The sequence below is a fragment of the Chanodichthys erythropterus genome, chromosome 23, assembly GCF_024489055.1.
Source record: "Chanodichthys erythropterus isolate Z2021 chromosome 23, ASM2448905v1, whole genome shotgun sequence".
NCBI lineage: Eukaryota > Metazoa > Chordata > Actinopteri > Cypriniformes > Xenocyprididae > Chanodichthys > Chanodichthys erythropterus.
Window position 1 is genome coordinate 28,701,974 of NC_090243.1, and position 21,444 is coordinate 28,723,417.

General features: G+C 37.1%; 1 protein-coding gene across 6 annotated transcripts in view; it reads left to right on the forward strand.

Moving 5' to 3' along the window:
* Positions 1–4,775, forward strand: part of pard3aa (par-3 family cell polarity regulator alpha, a) — a 560,621-nt gene extending 555,846 nt beyond the window's left edge. For all 6 annotated transcript variants that reach the window (XM_067377333.1, XM_067377327.1, XM_067377329.1 and 3 more), the window contains one exon: positions 882–4,775. In XM_067377333.1, coding sequence (XP_067233434.1) covers positions 882–1,275 — 394 coding nt within the window. In that variant the 3' untranslated portion in view covers positions 1,276–4,775. The remainder of the gene's footprint in view (positions 1–881) is intronic.
* Positions 4,776–21,444: the final 16,669 nt, after the last annotated feature.

Below are 21,444 nucleotides of genomic sequence, written 5' to 3' on the forward strand. Positions count from 1 at the left end.
ATTTTTTGAAGCCCAAAAAAGCACATCCATCCATCATAAAAACAATCCATCGGCTACAGGGGGTTAATAAAGACCTTCTAAAGTGATGCGGTTTTGTAAGAAAAATATCCATATTCAGAACTTTAGAAAACTATAATAACGAGAGAGTTCACGAGAGAGTTGAGTTCCAGAGTATGACGTAGGTGTAGCGTAATCTTGGCTCCGGAACTCGACTCTCGTGAACATGCATGTGGATATGTCCATATCCACTGTCCATATGGATATTTTTCTTACAAAAATACATCACTTCGCTTCAAAAGGCCTTTATTAACCCCTGGAGCCATATTGATTAATTTTATGATGGATGGATGCGCTTTTTTAGACTTAAAAAAAAAAAAGATGCACCATTCACTCATTATAAAGCTTAGAAGAGCCAAGGTATTTGTAATATCCATGTAGAACAGACTTTATGGTCATGCAGAATAATGCATTAATATGTGCTTTATAAGTACTAATAAATAGCCAATATATGCTAAAAAGCAACTAGGCCTAGTTAATAGTGAGAATTGGACCAAACTAAAGTATTACCGAACGTTCTTATTGCCTTTGATTTATTTTCAAGATCTGAGGTGAATTATTCATTGTCGCTTTCAGTATGGCTATAAAAGGTCATGCAAATTGATATTCAAATCTCACATTAGATGCTTTTAACATTAAATAAAGCACATAGGAATTATCATTGTCATAGTTTGTGTTGCTGTTCCAGCCACAACGTCGCAGAAATAAAAATAATTTCAAAAACAATCCCCTTCACTCGTCACATATTGAGAGTCTGTGGGACTTTTCTTTCCCCAGTTTTTTACCATCTCTGTTACTGACTCTTCTTTCCCTCTTCCTCACAGACAACCACGCAAAAACCCTAGCACCGTGTCTCAAGACTCTTGGGATAAAGTCTATCCTCCTGGCGAGGTCTTTCAGTCCGCCAAAGAGAACCCACGCTACTCCAGCTACCAGGGGTCGCGCACTGCCAACGGTTATCTGGGCGCCGCCACCACGGGCCTGAATGCTCGCGTACTCCTGGAGACCCAAGAGCTCCTGAGACAGGAACAGAGACGAAAGGAGCAGGAGGCTAAAACCAAGCTACCTACGATGGAGGAGACACCAACCCCAAGCCAAATCCCTGTTCCTACACCACCCAAAGGTCCCTACCGACAAGATGTGCCACCATCGCCGACCCAACTCGCCCAGCTCAACCGTCTACAGACCCCTGAGAAGGGCCGTCCCTTCTACTCTTGAGACGAGAGATCAAAACTGTAGGAAAAACTGTATTACAGCAATAATATTGAATGGAAAGAGACAGAGCTATAAAATGAGGAGACTGAATGGTCTGAAATGGTTGGAGAAATGGAGAATGGAGAAATAGTTTTTCTGAGGGTTGCCAATTTTTTAGTATGTACACACTGAAAATCTTTGTGGAATAGCTATCTCCCATCCCTGCTTTTGACAGATGTGTATGTGTTTGTTCTGAATTCATTGATGTTACGGCACTAGGTTCTCTTGTCAATCACATGACAGTCGCCCGAGGCTTTGATACATGGCTGTTTCCACCATATTGTGACCTACATATCATGTTTTTGTCAAGTGTGCTGAGAACTTGTAGGTGGGTGAATTTCACTACGCCTGTCAGGAACATGTCTGGGTCATATTGCACCACAGAATCAAAGACAATGTTTAGCTTAAAAAAAATTAAGCCTGCTTCTAGCACTAAAAAAAAGAATTTTGTAAAAATAAAAAAAATAATAATTTGTCCCTACAACATTAATTTGTGACTTTTTAATAATTTGTTCCCTTGTTTTAGTTAAATTGTGGCCATGTTGTACTATTTTTTCCTTTTTTTTTTTTTTTTTTTTTAATTAAATTGTGAAAAAAAAAAAACAAGGAACAAGAGGGAACAAATTAATAAACTGTAGCAACAAATTCTTGTTTTTTGCCCCCCTGAATGTCATGTGCGGGGCGCCATATCATGAAAAATAATTTTTACCATAATTCAGAATTTAATTTTCATTAGACTATCATTAAGGCAATATAAGATTTTTTACTCAATTATAATTTAAAAAAATCGAATTCATTTTTTTTTTTTTTTTATTAAAACTGCATAAATTCAGTACAACAAATTAACTTTAATAGATCAATATTTTTACATCATAGCACTGAGAATGAGATTTTTGTTACACTAATGAGAATTTTGTAAGTGTACACTAAAAACATTTTTTTCTATGGTCAAATCAACTTAGATAATTAATGTGGTTCAGATAACAATGTTTTGAGAATATTTTGTTGATTACATCAATCACCTTCATTGTATTAACTCAAATGTTTAATTTCAATGAACTCTGAATTTAGGCAACCAACTTACTTTAAGTTAAACCCACAATTCTTTTAGCAGTGTAGGTGTGCTGTATGTGTTCTTAGTGCATGTGTTTTAGTACATGTACTCCAACAGTGTAGCTGAACTCAGCTAATAGAGTGCAGTAAGGTTATGACCCCACAACCCTCCAACTCTCTGCTAAGGAAACCCCCATTAACCCGTCATACTTCTCAATTGCTCCTCATGTGACGCCTTCCATCTCCACCTACTTTATAATTGATTCTTTTCCTCCTTCCTCCAGTTAGTGGTCTCTGTTCCTCCACTAATAAGCTAGTAAATGTACAGCTCTCAGGCTTCTTACTGCAATTCATCCAAGACCAGGAATGAGGGAATTAATTAAAACTGGGTACTTTTTAAAAATATATTTTTTTTAATTTGTTAAAATACTTTCTGAAGAATAGCAAATATGTTTTGGTGCTACTAATGGAACAGAACATACTGCACCTTTAAAGGCAACATGAATTAATGTTATTGGGTAAGATTAAACAATTTTATCCATCAGGAATCAGTGGGAATGTGAACATTTTCACTGTATTACAGGAGGTTGGAGGGGAGGGGCTTAAAAATAAGAGGGATTGATGATGTCATCCACAATGGAAAATCGTTTTAAATGCAGAGCATGTTTTTTTACATTTTTATGAAAGATTACAAACTTTTGGGGGGTTATGAATAACATGCACAGATGAATCTTGCATAATAACATCAGGAACATGTATTAAGAAAGTAAATAATGTGCATTTTGAATTCATGTTGACTTTAATCAAGATTGTATTCTTGTGACTTCCAGGCAGTTTGCTCATGTATGTGTATGCGTAGTCCTAGTTTCATCATGGGGACAAAATGTCCCCACACAAAGATGGAAATATCTGAAATCTTTGTCCTTGTGGAGACATTTTTTGGTGCCCACAAGGAGAACAGCTTAAAAATCATACTAGGTGATGTTTTTTGAAAATGTAAAAATGCAGAAAGTTTTCTGTGATGGTAGGTTTAGGATTAGGAGATAGACTATCCAGTTTGTATGGTATAAAAATCATGTCTAAGGAAAGTCCCCATGAAACATGGAAACCCAGTGTGTGTGTGTGTGTGTGTGCATTAGTATTAGACCCAGTAGGTGTGGGTGTGACTCTGACCTTTGCCTTCTTACAACCCGTCTTTGGTTTCAGCGGCTCAGGCGGAGACCATTTCTGTTTAGCACTTTAGTTATCATCACACAGGTTAATGGACAGTTTTCTTGTGCATATGTTCCACTGTAACACAACAAAGCTCAGGTTACAGCTCACGCCACAGTAGCCACGGATAGTGTTGAAAACCTGTTTAAAGGAGCAGTTCACCTAGCAATGAACATTTTGTCGTCGTCTCTTCTCTCTCATGTCGTTCCAAACATGTTTCTTTCTGTGGAAAACAAAAGTATAGTTCACACAGCTTGAAACTATCTTAATTGTATAAAAAAAGACAAGAAAAAAGGTAATTTTTTCAGTTACTATCCCTTTAAATCTAGCTGTCTTTTAAATGTTCATTCAGAAATCTAAACCACTCTAACAAATGTCATGTGTCTTTTGTTTGTGCTCTATATATTTTGGTACTTGTATGTGTGTGGGTTTTGCATGGGATTGTGTATCACCAGTGCCTGTAACATGACTCTTTTTTGTCTATGAACTGTATCTTGGCAAGAACATGAAACACTTGGCCACATTTTTCAGAGCTAAATCTAAAAGAGCTCAATAAGCTCTCACAAAAAGGAACGCCAAGCCCATTGACCAATGTACTCTCCTCCAAGTCTCTCAAAGTGAGTCCGCCTGGCGTCTCTCTCTGTTTCGCATCCATTCATTGTGGAAAACATTCAGTATATCTACTCCGTTCCCTGAGCAAAAGTTTGGTACTTCCTCTCAAGATTGTTATGGATTCTGTGGTTCGACATGATGTGCTTCTAGTATTGTAGTTACTAACAGAGAAGACATTTCCAGAACGGCAGCGTAATAATATTTTTTTTTTCCTTTTTTTTTTTTTCGGTGCTGGCTGCTTATCTACTATTTTATATCACATTGTAACTGTATACATAAGATGTTTTCGATGGGAAGTGCCTGTGAAGAGGGATGTTTTTGTATGTTAAAAGTTTAAAGTGTCGACAAATGCACATATTTTTAAAATGAAATCATTATCTTTTGACTTTCTCTGATCATACAGCATTTGTTTTAATCTTTAAAAGAAAGCTAAAAGTAATCTGCACATTTTAATGTATTTGTATGACATTTTGTTGTCCACTTCATAGGTACTATGGTGTTCGATTCCTGTATGCACAGTGAAAATGGTTTTTACACAAAGTTTTTACCTGATGTGTCAAAATGTACACAAAGCTTCTCTGTACATATCAAATCTATATTCAATAAAAAGTTTCTTCATTTTGTTTACAGTAATTGTTTCCCCCCCTCCCTTTATTTTCAAAACACCATGTGCTTAACCATCAAATAAACACTATATAACATTTAAAATATTTTATAATACATAATTTTAATGACAATCAAATGATAATAAAAAAAAAGAAGGTCAAACTATCTTTTCATATTACTCTGATTGTGGGGTATTTTTGTCACATGACAGTGATGGCTGGCTGTAAGTTGGTTATACAACAGATTTTGATTTGACAAAAGTAAGACAAAGTTAATATTAATTTATAGCAATTATATAATTGTCTTTAAAAAAAAAAGAGCCTTTTAGTAAGACATGTCATGATTATGATCTCAGGACAGTTAAACAACATGTCAAATAAATGTAAAAGTGCAAAAGAAATAATTTTTAAATTAAGAAATAAACCGTTTTTGTGAAGAGGCATCTGGATGCACATAATACACAATAGTTTTCTGTATAAATCAAAAATCTGCTTTGTGGTAATAATGGAACAACAGTTTTAAAAGTATTACTTATAACAATCTGCATGTCCGTGTGTTTTTGTTGTAAGAGACAATAAAAACAACTTTGTGAATCCAAACCACTCCTTTCCTTGATTTTCAAAAGTAAACTGACCCTTCACAAAGACCCACCCCCCTTAGTTACTGTTGCTCTGTCCGACAAGCCATACATCCAGAGCAAAGTGGACACTGACAACTAGGGTTGCACGGTGTACCGGTACTACGGTAGTATCGCGATACTAAAGCTTCAAAATACTGGCGATGCCATTGTATTTTTTAAACGGTAGTATCGTCAGTACCGTAAGGAATGTTGTATGTGTGGCAGGTACACTTCAATTGAACATGCATGCCTGCAAAAACATTACAAGAGACTGCCGTTGACTGTCTGCTGTGCCCTGTGTAGTAAATGCTCTATAAAATTAGCGCCTTATTGTTTCCTGATGCTTCAGTTAATTTTGCAATGAGATAAAGTTGCGCTTGTACGTTGTTGTTCGCAGTGCATTTTATCTGGAGAAAGGGTCTGAAATTCACTTAATTAACATCATAAAATCTTTATATAAGACTGAATTATTTTTTCAGTTTTATTCAGTTTTTCCAATGCTCATTTGACCACTTCTGGAAAAGATTAAATAGTTTGTTTCTAGAAACATCTTTGCGAACACGATTCAGACAAATGCAATTCCATTCATCAATAAGTTATAGCGGGTTTGCACTCGGTTCTTATCAGTCATATCAATCGTGATTTTATAATTATAAATGTATTATATGTTTTAATATACATACTGCTCTCCAGTCAGGGTTAGATATTTCAAGATAGGCTGGCAAAAATGCTCCTGATAGTTCGTGACACGAGCAACAGCGCTGTTTTTGTTTCGTTTCTAAATGAATCTGTTATTGAACAAATTGGGCGAGTCACTGACTCACTAATCCATTCATTAAGACAGTCATTTGCTTCGTTCTTGAATGAATCAGCCGTTTTGAACGAATCGGTTGAATGATTCATTGACTTAATCATTAACACTTGCTGCCACCTACTGGCGACTTTAGTCTCCCATCTAAAAGTAGGCCTATTCTATCATTTTTTTACCATCTAAAAGTAGGTCTATCATTTTTATTTCTATATTCAGATTTTTATATTTGAAACATTAATATCATAACATTATTTATGCAATTGTAATTGAAGTGTAAATGCATAAATGCTACATCATAATGTCAGTTCATACAGCTTCTGTGCAGTGCTAAGATGAATTTTATTTACAATGATTCATTTGATTGGTAATAAAAGCCTGTTATTCATTCTCATTAATGAAGTATTCAGAGAAAAATCTGGTCTGTTTTCATGTTTTTATGAAAGTTTGGTTCATTTTGTATACTGCATGGTATCGCGATACTACTTGGTATCGTGATACTTCAGCTGGTATAGTATCGTAAGACATTTTTATGGTATCGTGACAACCCTACTGACAACATGTCGACAGACAAGACAGAGCCGGTTACTTGATATTAAACAATGTCCTCTTTCAAATTGTGTTTTATTTTTTAAGAAATTTGAACAATAAAAAATATTTTGTCACTCTTTAATGTGTTGTGTCAGATTACTGTAGTGCCTCAGCTCAAGCGGCTCATGAACCAATCATCTCTTCCTACTAGTTAATTTATAGCATCAAATAAACATGAACATTACTTCTCATGTTCATGTTTATTTGATGCTATAAATTAACTAGTCAAATCCACATCATCGACCCCCTCAAAGTATTTTGCCATGTTGAAATGACGTGACCCGCAGTGACGTGATCCTCACGCTCACGACCAAAGTCCCTTTAAAGGTGATAAAGAGGATCTTTTTGTCCACTGAGAAACCAAAGACTGTTACAGAGTTTTTGAAATGAGCGCATTAGGGATGGGACGAAATATCGTTTGACAAAATATCGCGATACAAAACGTGACGAAACGCATCGAGGTCGAAAAAAATGGATCGCGAAATAAAGATAGATGGCACTGCTGCATGATTTGCGTAGTATATAAATAATTTAGTGTATTATATTTGAGTGTATGTATATGGGTAAGACATACAGTCTATGGTGGCAGGGTAAAAAAACTAAATGAAAAAAAAAAAATTATATCCGGGGAACGGTGCGGTACTTCGTAACGTCAAGACAGCGCATGTTACAATAACAACACTGCAGCGAGCTAACAAATATTATTAGCATTAGCACCAACTGCCTTGCCCCCAAACAGCCGACCATGGAGTCAAATGAGGTCGAAATTGAGGACGCTCCGCCTGGATAGTACAAGTCATATGTCTGGCAGTATTTTGGCTTTCTCATTAAAAAAGACAAAGACGGCAATAGAGTAACTGACAAGACTAAGACTGTGTGTAAGCTATGCCATGCTGTCATTCCGTACACCACATCCAACACATCAAACATGAACCACCACCTTCAACATCATCACCATAAAAATGTGAAGGCGGCCCCGGAGAAAACGAGCCTACCGAAGGGACAGCTGACCATGAAACAAGCGCTGACACCAACTCTACCTCCGTCAAGTCCGCGTGCAAAACAGATAACCAGGCTCATTGGCGAATTCATAGCGGACTATATGGCTCCATTTAACATGGTAGTGAAACAAAAATAAATAAGTTGTTGTTATACAGTAATATTTTCGACTTTTTTTTTTCTTTTTTGATATCGTATCGTGACGTATCGTATCGTGACCCTGGCATATCGAGTTGCATCGTATCGTGAGTTTAAGTGTATCGTCCCATCCCTAGAGCGCATGCGTAAGAACAACCCCCCCTCCTTTCGAGGGAACGCCTCCCAAAACTCGAATGCAGGTAACTCATAATCTGCAGTTGTTACTGCTGTCTCCTGACAAAAACATCGCATGCGGCGACTGTGGAGTGTGGAAAGTTACTGGAGCGCGCAGCCGCGCTCGTCTCTCACAAGGAACGTCATGGCAGTGATTGACAAGCCAGAGGGCCAATCGTTTACGTGATGATCGCGTAAACGATTGGCTGATGTTTTTAAGACCCTACCTCGTGCACAGATGATGTATATTAATATTATTCCTTTCAGTGCACCTAATAAATAGTCTTTTATCAGTTAGTAAAGACAGTTTCAAGTAATATTGCAAAAATGTATAAAACAAAACATCCTCTTTAGCACCTTTAAGTGTTATTCTATAGTCTTTGTCACGACTCTGTAGTTGGCTAGTATAGTGACGTGAAGAGTGAAAATCAGAACGCGGAGGCAATGAGATAATCAGTAGCCTACCTGTACAGAAGAAGAATCATAAAAGCACAAAAGCCAGATTTGATGATGGATGAAATCCTAGTGATGCCTAATAAAGTTGCTTCTTTTTTTTTGCAAAGCTAAGGGAATTGATTATTGTTTAGCCCGCTCTCTAAAAATCACTAGTATCAATTTAATTGACGTAAAACTCAGGAGATGGTCATTAGATGAAAGCATCAAACACCATTCTGGCATCGGTAAAGGGGTCCTTGAATATGATTTCACTGATAGGGACTATATTGAGCTTTTTCCCGGGTACTGACATCACAAACCCTAAAATGTACATGTAAACCCTGCCTCTGAGAACACACAACAAAGGGGTGAGGCCATGTTATGGCAATACAGTATGTAACACGAATGCAATAGCATGTCATAAAAGCAAGATGACAAAATGACAAGTTATAACATTAATTAAAATAAATTATACCTGTTCTATCTTCATGCAGCATATATTATCTGGCTCTGTAGGATCTTACAACAGTTCCCACATGAGTGATTTATAGACTATCATGACAGAATATGCTAATCAATGACTTTAAGATAGTTAACTCCATATCAGCTACATAAATTCATCAACTAACCGTTCAGAAGCGTCCTGTTGCAGTCTACATGTTGTCACTTCTTCAAAATGAGTCTCTCCATCATTATCCAACTCCGGTTTGAACATAAAAGGCTGAGGTTTCTGACATTTTCAGTTTGTCTGCATGAGGTAATTGGCTCTGCTAAGCTAACAGTAGCTCTTGAAACTCCGTCCTCTGCTTGAGAGCAGCAGATCATTTGCATTTAAAGGGACACACACAAAAACGGAACGTTTTTGCTCACCCTCAAAAAGTGACAAATTTAACATGCTATAAAAAATTATCTGTGGGGTGTTTTGAGCTAAAATGTCATACACACTCTGGGGACACCAGAGATATATTTTACATCTTGTAAAAGTGGCATTATAAGACCTCTTTAAAGCACGGGAAGAACAGCGATACTAACGCTAATGTATAATAATGTATTAGTGAATGTTTAAATTAACATTAAGATGGTGACACTTAACAATAAAGTTTCATTAGTCAACTACTTTAGCTAACATGAACTAAGAATTAACAATACGTCTACAGCATTTATTAATCTTAGTTAATGTTGATTTCAACATTTACTAATATGTTATCAAAAATCAAAAGTTGAAGGTCTATTTGGTAACGCACTTTGAAATAACATGAACAACAATAAACAGCTGGATTTTTATCAACTAACATAAACAGAGATTAATAAATACTGTAACAAATGCTTAACTCGTTAGTTCATGTTACATTATTATAACTAATGCTAACAAATGAACCTTATTGTAAAGTGTTACAGTAAGAATAAATGCTTTAGATGTATTTTTCATTGTTAGTTCATGTTAACTAGTGTAGTTAACTAATGTTAACTATATGGGACCTTATTGTAAAGCGTTACCAGTGATCCAAACCTCTCTGACAAATTATATTTGGCAAACTGAGTTATATTGTCAAAGATCATAACAGAAAAAATGCCGGATGCTGAGCAGAAGAGAATTTTGACCTTTGTTCTCCTGGTATGGCAAGCACATTTTTAGGAGTGGAAAAGAAATGGGAAGAAATATGCATCCGTTTTCCTCCCTCAGTTTCATCTATTTCTGATCCCATATATCATTTTAATGTTGGTTGTGACATGGCTGGCAAGTGTTCTAATGGGAAGTGTAATGACTTTGATGGTGATAAAGACAATGCTGAAATTTATTAAGTTCAGGTCAGGGTTAGAGCTGCTTTGGGAATGTTGGCTCTCACCCTGTTTCTCATAGAAATTGCCAAGTTGTTCTGTTGGAGAGCAAGGGAGGCCCATTGAAAAGATCCATCTGTTTGAGCCTGTAGAGGTGTGTGTGTGTGTGTGTGTGTGTGTGTGTGTGTGTGTGTGTGTGTGTGTGTGTGTGTGTGTGTGTGTGTGTGTGTGTGTGTGTGTGTGTGTGTGTGTGTGTGTGTGTGTGTGTGTGTGTGTGTGTGTGTGTGTGTGTGTGTGTGTGTGTGTGTGTGTGTGTGTGTGTGTGTGTGTGTGTGTGTGTGTGTGTGTGTGTACTGAGTGTCCAAAGATAGACATGGGTCATGTCAAAGAAAACTTGAAGGAAACCAGCAGGGAAGTGGGGTAGGCAAACTTCTGTGAATCACAGGAACAGAGAGAAAAACTTGTGCTGGCCCAGCAGGGTTACTCTATATGGGGTTTTAGGTGCAGATTGGCACAACACATAGCCAGTCACAGCAGCCCCGTGTCTGAACCTCAGAGCGACCGTATATCGAGTATGAACTCAAATTCTCCCCTCTGAGTGAACCCGTTCCACACAACACCTTCTGCTGTCTGGATCACTGCCGCTCTGTGCTTTTCTGCTGCTCACTTTTATGATCCACCTTCCATAAATAGGATACACGTTGATGTACCATAAACTTAAAGGGTTAGTTCACCCAAAAATTTAATTTTTGCAAATATGATACGTATTTTTGATTAAATCCAAGGGTTTTTTATCCCCCATTGAAAGCAATGTAATTACTGTCATTCAAGGTCCAAAAAACATTGTTAAAATAGTCAATGTGACTACAGTGGTTCAACCTTTATGTTACGAAGTGACGTAAATACATTTTGTGCATAAAAACAAAACAAAAATAACAAATTAACAAAAATAATCTGTCGGACTCGTACATAGTTGACGCAGAGAACGCAGTTCAGTGTTTCCGTGTTTGTGTCCGAACCCCTGCTCAGTATTGGTGAACTGAACTAAGGGTGTGTCTCAATCAGCTTCCTAGTTCAGTAGACAGGACACTGATCAAGGAGTCAGCTGTCTTAATAGCAAAATCCTTCCAGTGCACTGAATCCTTCGCACTCTAAAAGGTCTCAAAATGCACCTTGAAAACCAGGGAGCATCGACACTCGCTCACTATGTTCCCTTAATTAAAATTCTGCACAAAATAACTCAGAATAATGTCAGAATCTCTACTACTTTTGTTCATTAATACCAGCAGAGATGTTGTACAAGGATGTTGCCTTGTCGCTAGAAATATAGTCATCCGTGTCCCAGTGTGGAGTGAATCAAGGTCCTTACCGGTGAGGGATATACTGATTCATGACCTAAGGAGTTGATTGAGATGCACCATAAGTGTGTCGGATAAAAGAGACCTACAGTATAATGTCCCCAGGACCAAAAAAAACAAACATGCCAAACATTTGTGTGCAGCCCTGTTGCTGTATGATTTTCCTAATATTAAAAGGGTAAAACCGAGGAATGTGACATTATTTGGGCCATTTCTGTAGCATGAAAACAAGTAAATAATTTACACAGTAATGAATGCATTTGTACAATACAGTCACTCAACCCTGCTGCTAAAGTTATTGAATGAAAAATTAATATATATATATATATATATATATATATATATATATATATATATATATATATATATATATATATATATATACAGTACAGTCCAAAAGTTTGGAACCACTAAGATTTTTAATGTTTTTAAAAGAAGTTTCGTCTGCTCACCAAGGCTACATTTATTTAATTAAAAATACAGTAAAAACAGTAATATTGTGAAATATTATTACAATTTAAAATAACTGTTTTCTATTTGAATATATTTCACAAAGTAATTTATTCCTGTGATCAAAGCTGAATTTTCAGCATCGTTACTCCAGTCTTCAGTGTCACATGATCCTTCAGAAATCTGATCTGCTGCTCAAGAAAGATTTAATGTGTACAATTGTACAAAATATTTGTGTACAATATTTTTTTCAGGATTATTTGATGAATAGAAAGTTCAAAAGAACAGTGTTTATCTGAAATCTAATCTTTTGTAACATTATAAATGTATTTACTGTCACTTTTGATTGGTTTAATGCATCCTTGCTGAATAAAAGTATTCATTTATTTAATTTCTTTTCAAAAAAAATAAAAATAAAAATTCTTACTGACCCCAAACTTTTGAACGGTAGTGTATAATGCTACAGAAGCTTTGTATTTCAGATAAATGCTGTTCTTTTGAACTTTCTATTCATCAAGGAATCCTGAAAAAAAAAAGTACACAACTGTTTTCAACATTGAAAATAATCATAAATGTTTATTGAGCAGCAAATCAGCATAATAGAATGATTTCTGAAGGATCATGTGACACTGAAGACTAGAGTAATGATGCTGAAAATTCAGCTTTGCATCACAGGAATAAATTACTTTGTCAAATATATTTAAATAGTACACAGTTATTTTAAATTGTAATAATATTTCACAATATTACTGTTTTTTACTGTATTTTTAATTAAATAAATGTAGCCTTGGTGAGCAGACGAAACTTCTTTTAAAAACATTAAAAATCTTAGTGGTTCCAAACTTTTGGACTGTACTGTATATATACATACATATACATATACATATATATATATATACACATATGAAGAGTTTGGTAATCCAGGCACGTGAACAAAAGCGTCACTCTCATTGGTCGGCCAGTTTTTAACGAGGTGCGTCAAACCAAAAAAATGAACCCGAGGTGTTTTTAAAAAAATGACGCTTTTACGCCTTGCGTTTTTCGTGTTGGTGTGCACACTCACATTAGCAACCTTTGTTTAGTCACGAGGCGTTAAACGTCGGCGATAATCGCGCGCGATATTCGTCCCGGTGTGTACAGGCCTTGACATGACAGTATCGCATTTTGCGCACAATTAATAAATGACTTTTCAATACCGACCAGAAGCAATAGCCTACTAATTTTGGCGGAAACTCAATTTAAAAAAAAAAAGGAGTTTTATCACTTTTTGGAACCAAACTCTTCATATATTTGTATTGAATTCATGAAAGGTTTATCAGCAACTTCAAACCACATTCACCGAACAATTGTTGAGTTACAGCTGAATTTAAATCTCTATTACAATTTGTATTATTTTGTTAGAATCTTCAACCTGGGATTTCATCAATGTTTGTATTTTATTTTATTAATTTATTTTATTTTATTATGGTTTTGTAGGGTGTATTTGTGTCTCAAATCTTCTTAACATATCAATGAAATAATAAAACAATAAAATAATATAAAATGAAAAATAAAGAGTCTTAAAGTGGAGAAACATTCTATGATAATTTTTTTTTTAACTCTGATTTTTTCCTATTTTGTACTCTTTTCATGCAACCAGCATTTTCTCTCTGTATACCCACTATATTTATGTACAGCCATGATTTTAAACAGTGGGGAATGCACAACAATTGTTCAATCTCACGTGACAGTGTGGCTGCACTAGATACTCTTGTCACCTCAGTATATGCATATTGCTTTGTATGAATTTTTATGTGGTTGTGCAGCACAAGCTTAACAGCAAAACAATAAAGCAGCACAGATCTTCATGTTGCCATGGTTATATGCTGTTTCACTTGAATCATTCTACAGTATTCTCTGCACGTGGCATAATATCCCTCTTGATTCCAGCTTTTTTTAACGGAGCGTGCAGTCAGAGGTGGGTCACCCCGTGGGGCCTGTAAACGTGTCTGGAACTCCGAGATGCTCCGTCGTCATTCGCACCGTAGTGTTTATGTGGTGAGTCTAAATCGCCTTTCCACACCGGTCCCATAACATCCCATAAACCTCTGTGGTCTCTATAATCAATAGCAGACTGGTGCTGTCAATATGAGGGTTTGATTTCACATGTATATTCTGTGGTCTTAACCTGAGGTCTCCTCGGAGGCTCCTCTGGTCGTAGTGCAAGTGTGCCGATATGAAAAGCAGATGCATTGGTGCGGTATGGCTACACACTAATGACCCACATGTTTCTGACTTGCTTTCTTCTTTTCCTTTGGTTTGTCCACCCACCCCAACATTTCTCAGCGATTCCTCGCTTTTGAGGTCGCAGGTCCTGACGAGAGTCACCTGTAATGGATTGAACCTGTTCAGGACCTCGCTGTGAGGAAAATGAAGGACAGAAGTGAGGCAGTCATTACTTTAACACGTTCCCTCCCACTCTACAACATTTCTTTCCATTCCAACATTTAGGGGTAACTTGTGTGTTTCTCTGAGGGTGTGCAGTAGCGAGGACGAGAAGAAGGGGTCACGCTCAATGAACCTTATAAAGGAGGGTGTGAAGACTGCAAGTTGGTCCACAGAGAGAGAAAGACTCCACACATGTGGGCTGCATCACACAGATAAGGACTGGAGCTGGTTTCTGTCCAAATGCACTGTGAAATTTAGCAAAATGTCAATGATTTTAACCTTTGCGTTTAGCCTCACTCCTGGCCTAGTTATATATCTGTCCACCCCAGACATCTGTGGGTCTCAGGGAGTTTGTGTAAACCAGCACTAGAGGCAAAAAGGGGCCAGATGGACTCTTGTTCTGTGCCCATGTTACTGTACGGGTAAATTTATTTGACAAACACTTCTTACTTTATTGGGACTACTGTACAGTATCAATCCACCATGTGTGCCTTAAGCCCACTTCAGTTTTTATGTGTACGCCGGGGTGTGAGTACAGTACGTATGACATTAATTTCATCAAGTACGCACATAGCAAGAACTTTTTTTTCTATAATTAGCCTAGCCTGTTGTTTTAGAGTAAAAAAGACTGGCACAGCAACAATAATAAAGCGCTAGAGATGCATCAACAATAGAGACGTCCACACTGACAAGCGCTTTTGTGAGAGGGTTAAAGGGATCCTTGATTATAATTTCACTTTTTAACTTTAGTTAGTCTGTAATGTTGCTGTTTGAGCATAAACAATATCTGCAAAGTTACAACGCTCAAAGGTCAATGCAAATGGAGATATTTTCTTTTACAGAAAAGTTGCTTTTAAGGACGACAACAAACAGCTGGTAGGGACTATAATGGGCTTCTTCCAAAATGTACATTAACCCTAGCCCTGAAACACAACAAAAGAGATGAGGCCATGTTGGGCTGCTTTAGAGAATAGGAAGAGTTGTTGTAGTAGAGTGTTGTTGCCATGCCGTCATTTTAATCCGGACTGCTTCACAAATGAGGGTCAAATCAACGCTGGATTTGCACAAAAGATTAACATGACGACACATGCTAGTCGATGAGTTGAATCAACTCCACAGCAACTACCTAAATTTATCCACTAACCATTCAAAAACGTCCAGTTTCCTCATTTTGGCTGCGTGAGATTCTCCAGCTTTGTTGATGTTGAGCAACCTGTTAAAGCTCCGCCCTCTTCTGAAAAGGGGGCAGGACCAGCAGCTCAGTTACATTTAAATGGACACACACAAACTTCTGTTTTTGCTCACACCCAAATGAGGGCAAATTTGACAAGCTATAATAAATGATCTGTAGGTAATTTTGAGCTGAAACTTCACAGGCACATTCTAGCTTATATTACATCTTGTGAAAAGGGGCATAATAGGTTCCCTTTAAGAGATACATGCAGTTTGCAGTTTAACGATCACAGTAGTATAGTATATGTGTTCTTGGATAACATCACAGCAAGTACATTTACAAATATGTTTTTTTTTTTATCATTATTGGTCTTAAAATTCAGCACTAACACACCTCTTTTCTATGTAAATTGGACTAATAGAAGATTTACAGTAGGGTTAATCACAAAAGAATTTCAGGCAGCAGAAAGCAGGCGGTAAGTGAATTTTATGATTGTTATTTATTTATTTATATTGATCATATAATGACAAAATGATGGAAAGCCAGGCATATACCGGAACACTAGGTGTAGTCCAGCGCAATTTAGCATTTAACATTTAGCATTTAGCATTTTAATGACTGAAACCTGACTTCACACTCTCTTGAGTACGTAGGTACTGGTTTTCAATAAGTACTTAAACAACAGCTTAAAAAGTATGTTCTATATGAGTATATGAATGTAATACTTCTGTCATGTGACCTACCAGCATCGGTTGTGTCACTTCACTGCAATTCACAAATCCTCTCCCGTGGCCTTATGGGATAGTAAAGTATCCATTGTATGCACATTTCAGAATCTTGCCGAAAGTAGTAGGTCATCCGGGTACTTTTTGGCTACTCTATTATGAGTACTGTGAATTCAGACAGAGCCTTTCGAAGTATACACCATATGATAGTGTGCGCAAACACAGATTGTTTGACACATGCGCACTTGAAAGGTTCATCTTTATCCAGTCTCTGTGCCATTTCTTTCCAGAGGTTAACACCTTTAAGACCTGGTTTAACTGGATTGTGGATGGCTAGTGAATAAGACAGAGGTTTTTGCGCTGATATATGTAAGTCTCCTAAAAAGCACCAGGTTTTTGGATAAATGCATAACAACCAAGCATAGTGTGGTCTCAAATGTAGATGTGATCCAGTTTCTAAATGGCCTAGAGTGAATTTATATCAGGGCTTCAATGAAGCCAGATGAGGTTTTTTTTTTTGACCTGTTTTGTCAGGCAGACAGCTTGCTTGGCGCTGGCTTTTGGCTAACAGTGAAATTCCCCTATGGGGTTTCCCATAAACCCCTACATCTTTGTTCTTCAGGATGTATAATTACTGATGTCCTCAAAAGCCATGATATCATTCTGACCCAATAAAGATGATTTTTTTCTGTTTAGCATAAGCCCAGCTGGTTTCTGGAAGCGTATGGTGTACAATAACGGCAGATTTGACGTATGACCGGATCAATGGCCATTAGAACAAATGGAAAAAATAAATAAAACAAAATGAGTTTGGATTTTGAAACCTTTTTGTCCTCAAAACCTCTGAGGTATTTGGATCTCCTCTACTAATATCCCACTCAAGTGTTCCTGACCACAAACAGAGATTTGTGATCGGCCACACGTGTGGAGCAACTTTTTCCAAGGTTTACATTTCATTTTTAATTTAATATATGTAATGTTTTTCCCAAACAACCCTAGGTTTTTTATCACACAGCCCATTTTCCTCATTTTAACTTATGGCTGTCTTTAATGTGTTGAGTAGAACATTGCTTTTTTTCCCTTGTTGTTGTTTGGATGTGGTGTAACGCACATTTCAAACTCTTTTGAAATGGAAATGATTTCTTTGAACTGCGCTAAACAACAAAAGAATGAATGCAAAATTTGCAGCATGTTTTGTTCTCGTAATAATCTCCCACTCGCATTCAGGGAATTCTTGTTGCTCACATCTTATCAAGAAATAAAATTGATCAACAGAATATTGCTCAGAATTTTTCTCATTTCGTGCAGTTGGTAATTAGATTCTTCTCTTTAATCAAAGTTTGGAGACACTGTACACAAAGTAATATTAAAAACTGACGCATTTCAAAACATGTACATATGTATTTATTCAGTTAAATGCATAAGATGTCTTGTTGCGTTTTTTTTTTTTTTTTTTTTTTTAATTAAATGCTAATCAAGTCCAGTTCTCTTCTTGTCACTTTTCAGACGTGGCTGTTTATTAATGTCAGGTTTAACACTGAAAATATTAATTTTGACATTCATTTTGCAAATATCTCTTTTTATCCCATCTGTCTTTGGAAATAAAATCTTGACAGTGTTGAAGCTGGGGTATTTATGCATTTATGTCTGCAAGTAGATGTGAAGGCACATTCATGAAGGAATAAAAAGATCAACCAAAGCTCCTCTGAAGAAAATCTCCATGTTGGGAAATCCCATAATCTGAGTCTTCCTGGAATGACTGAGCAATTAATCTAACCAAAGAGACATTTTCTCTCTTGTTGCTGTCTGCTATCTCAGCCTGGTGTTACATTAATCCTTTGAGTTTTTGTAAAGATCTGGTGTAGTCCTGGTTTTAGGAGGTCTTGTTCACTGCAGAACAGGTAGACTAGCGGAGAAAGCTTTGCACAGGAATATACTGCTCTGGAAATGTCAGTTTACTTGACAAACGTACATTTCCGCAGCAGTATGTTCCAAATGTATTCCTCTCCTTTTGTTTTTCTTTCTCTTTCTTTTTCCAGTTTTCTTCTTTTGTTTATTTGACCTTTTTTTTTTTTTTTAACTATTAAAATGACAACTCAATCTTCCAGGGAAATGACAGACATCTCTCTGGTGGCATATGCCAGACTTCTCCAATCCTTTCGTCCATATAATCCTAGTCTCTTTTCTACACTGACTAAAAGCTCGCACTCAGACTCGCCTCTGTCCAGTTAAAGGGTTAGTTCACCCAAAAATGAAATTTCTGTCATTAAGTACTCTCATGTTGTTCCAAACCTGTAAGACCTTCGCTCATCTTCAGAACACAAATTAAGATATTTTTGATGAAATCTGAGGGTTTCTGAACCACACATAGGCAGCAACATCATCGCACCTTTTCATGAACTCATGAGCTCAAACACTTTTGTTAGTTTAATTACCAAAAAAATGGTCGGTGTGCCAGGCGCATGGTCCAAAAGGGTTGCATTTAGTCTCTTAATGAGTCATGGGTGTGATAAACCAATCAACCTGACGAGTCAGTTTAAATACATGTGTGTATTGCCACGATTGGTCAAAAAAATTCATTCGTCATTACTGCAAATAGTTAATTTTGATACATGCAATATATACATTATGAGACAATAATATTTTTTTACATTGTAATCCTTTTATTTTTAATATTTGGCATGTTTGTGTGCTGCTGCGCATCCCTGTGTGTGTAACAAGCAGTGTACGCGCATTGGACACCTGCCTAGGTGCATATTACTAATGTGCCCTTTAAAGGGGTGGTTCATTGCCATTTCACTTTTTTAACTTTAGTTAGTGTGTAATGTTGCTGCTTGAGCATAAACAGTATCTGCAAAGTTACAGCACCGAAAGTTCAATGCAATTGGAGATATTGTCTTTTAAAGTTATGGCAGTTTAATGCCTACAAAAACGATCAGTTTGGACTACAAATTTCTGCCCGGGTTGGTGACATCATAAACACTGCAAAACACTGCCACACGCAACAAAGTGGGCAAGGCCATGTTGCGGGGCATAATGGAAGCGGAAGAGTTGTCTACACCGGACGTGAGCGACACGTCAAAAGATAACAGAACCCATAATAATCTGTGATATTTTCTACACTGGATGCGCCGTGGAAGACAGCTTTCAGAATCTACACGAGTTCAGTGCTGGATTTGCGCAAAGGCTATTTAAGAAGCAGTTCCCACTTTAAAAGCAGAAGCTGCTGTTTATCGGCCCCAAACTGTAAGTACGTTTTATTGTTTGTACATGTCTTTTAAACGTATAATTCTGTTGCTATTTTTTGGTTGCATCAGGGAAGTAAACAAAGTCCAACGTGTTTTTGCTTTGCTAGCAATTTAGCTAAATTCTATTGCATACTTCTCCAACAAACGCCTACAAACACCAACAAACTTCTATGTTCATAGACAAACAGTTGTTCATGCTATAAATGAAATGATACCTGTACAAAAATGCGACTACTCAGTCATGTGTTCGGCTACAGTAAAGTTTTAATCAGGATAAAACCGTAAATTGAAAGCTAACAAACAGCAGTGACAGAATATCTAAACACTTTGATGAAATACCATTCATAAACTTCCTTTAAAAGCCATGATTGCAGAGGTTCTGCTTGACCCTCTTCATCTGGGTCTGATTCGGGCTCAATTTGATACAGTAATATAGACGCCATTATTTATATTTCCACTGAAGCACATGTAACAACTTATGGTTAGGGGCGTGGCGTTTCCGGATGCTTCAGCGAATCACAATACACTGGGCCAGCTACCAACCTGCCAACCAATCTGAGCACATTGCGTATTTTGTAGGGAGTGGCTTCATAGAACCAGGAAGTCAAACGAGCCGTTCAAATGACAATGGAAAAATACGGCTTTTTTAAAAAAAACAAAGCATTAAGACATGTTAAACTGCGCCCCAAAAACACAATCAAGCCTAGAAAAAAAAAAAAAAAAAAAAAAACACTGAACCACCCTTTTAAATAACAAAAAAAATAAAATAAATACTGCGCCATTGCTCAGTTTTTAGTTGCCTCAAAATAGCAACACGCCAACAAGGCAAGGCAAAGCAATTTTATTTGTATAGCACATTTCATACACAATGGTAATTCAAAGTGCTTTACATAAAGAAGAACCAAATACATAATAATAATGGAACACATAAGAAATAGATATAACAGTAAAAACAGAGAATTTCACTATCTAGAAACAATGCACTTGAACACACCTTGTTTTCAGACCAGCACACCTATGGGCGAACAGATGGACATGAGTGCTTTTGCTATTTAAACAACATGAGTGCTGGACATGAAAATTATCACTTGGGCTGAAACTAGCAAAAAACACTTGTGTCACGCCTGGTGTCGCATTGCGCCGGTGTATGATAGTGCCCTTCATGTGGTTCATGGCAAAAAATCAAGTGTTATCCAGAATCATATAAAATATATTGTATTTTTTTTGTGTGTGTGTGTGTTTGTATAAAAGTTTGTGTGTGACCTCTTTTGATAGTGCAGGGCCACAGTGTGATAGAATATGGTGTGTGTTGAGTAAAGTGAATAGTGCGAGACTCCCTGAGGGAGAACAGAGCTCCACACAATATCACACTGAGTGCAGATGAATGCTGTAAGAGTGGCACCGCTCCGTTATATGGGACTTGTGGCCTGACCTGTGTGTGATGGAACGAGAGAGGACGGATGGAAGAATGTAGGAGCGCCAGCGAGAACATGATCGCTTATAATGGGAAATGAGGAACTGGGGAGTCCCAGAACCAGAGATGGAGGGAATGGGAATGAAAACATCAACGCAGCGACCTCACCGCAGCCGTCCTCCATCTCGGGTGCCGGAGGCTGAGCGGCTGGCTTATGGAGAGATGGGTGATTTACACATGCTGCTCTTTGCAATGCACCATGGGTACAATGCTGGAATGGGAATTGTACTGAATTAAATGGATCTGATTAA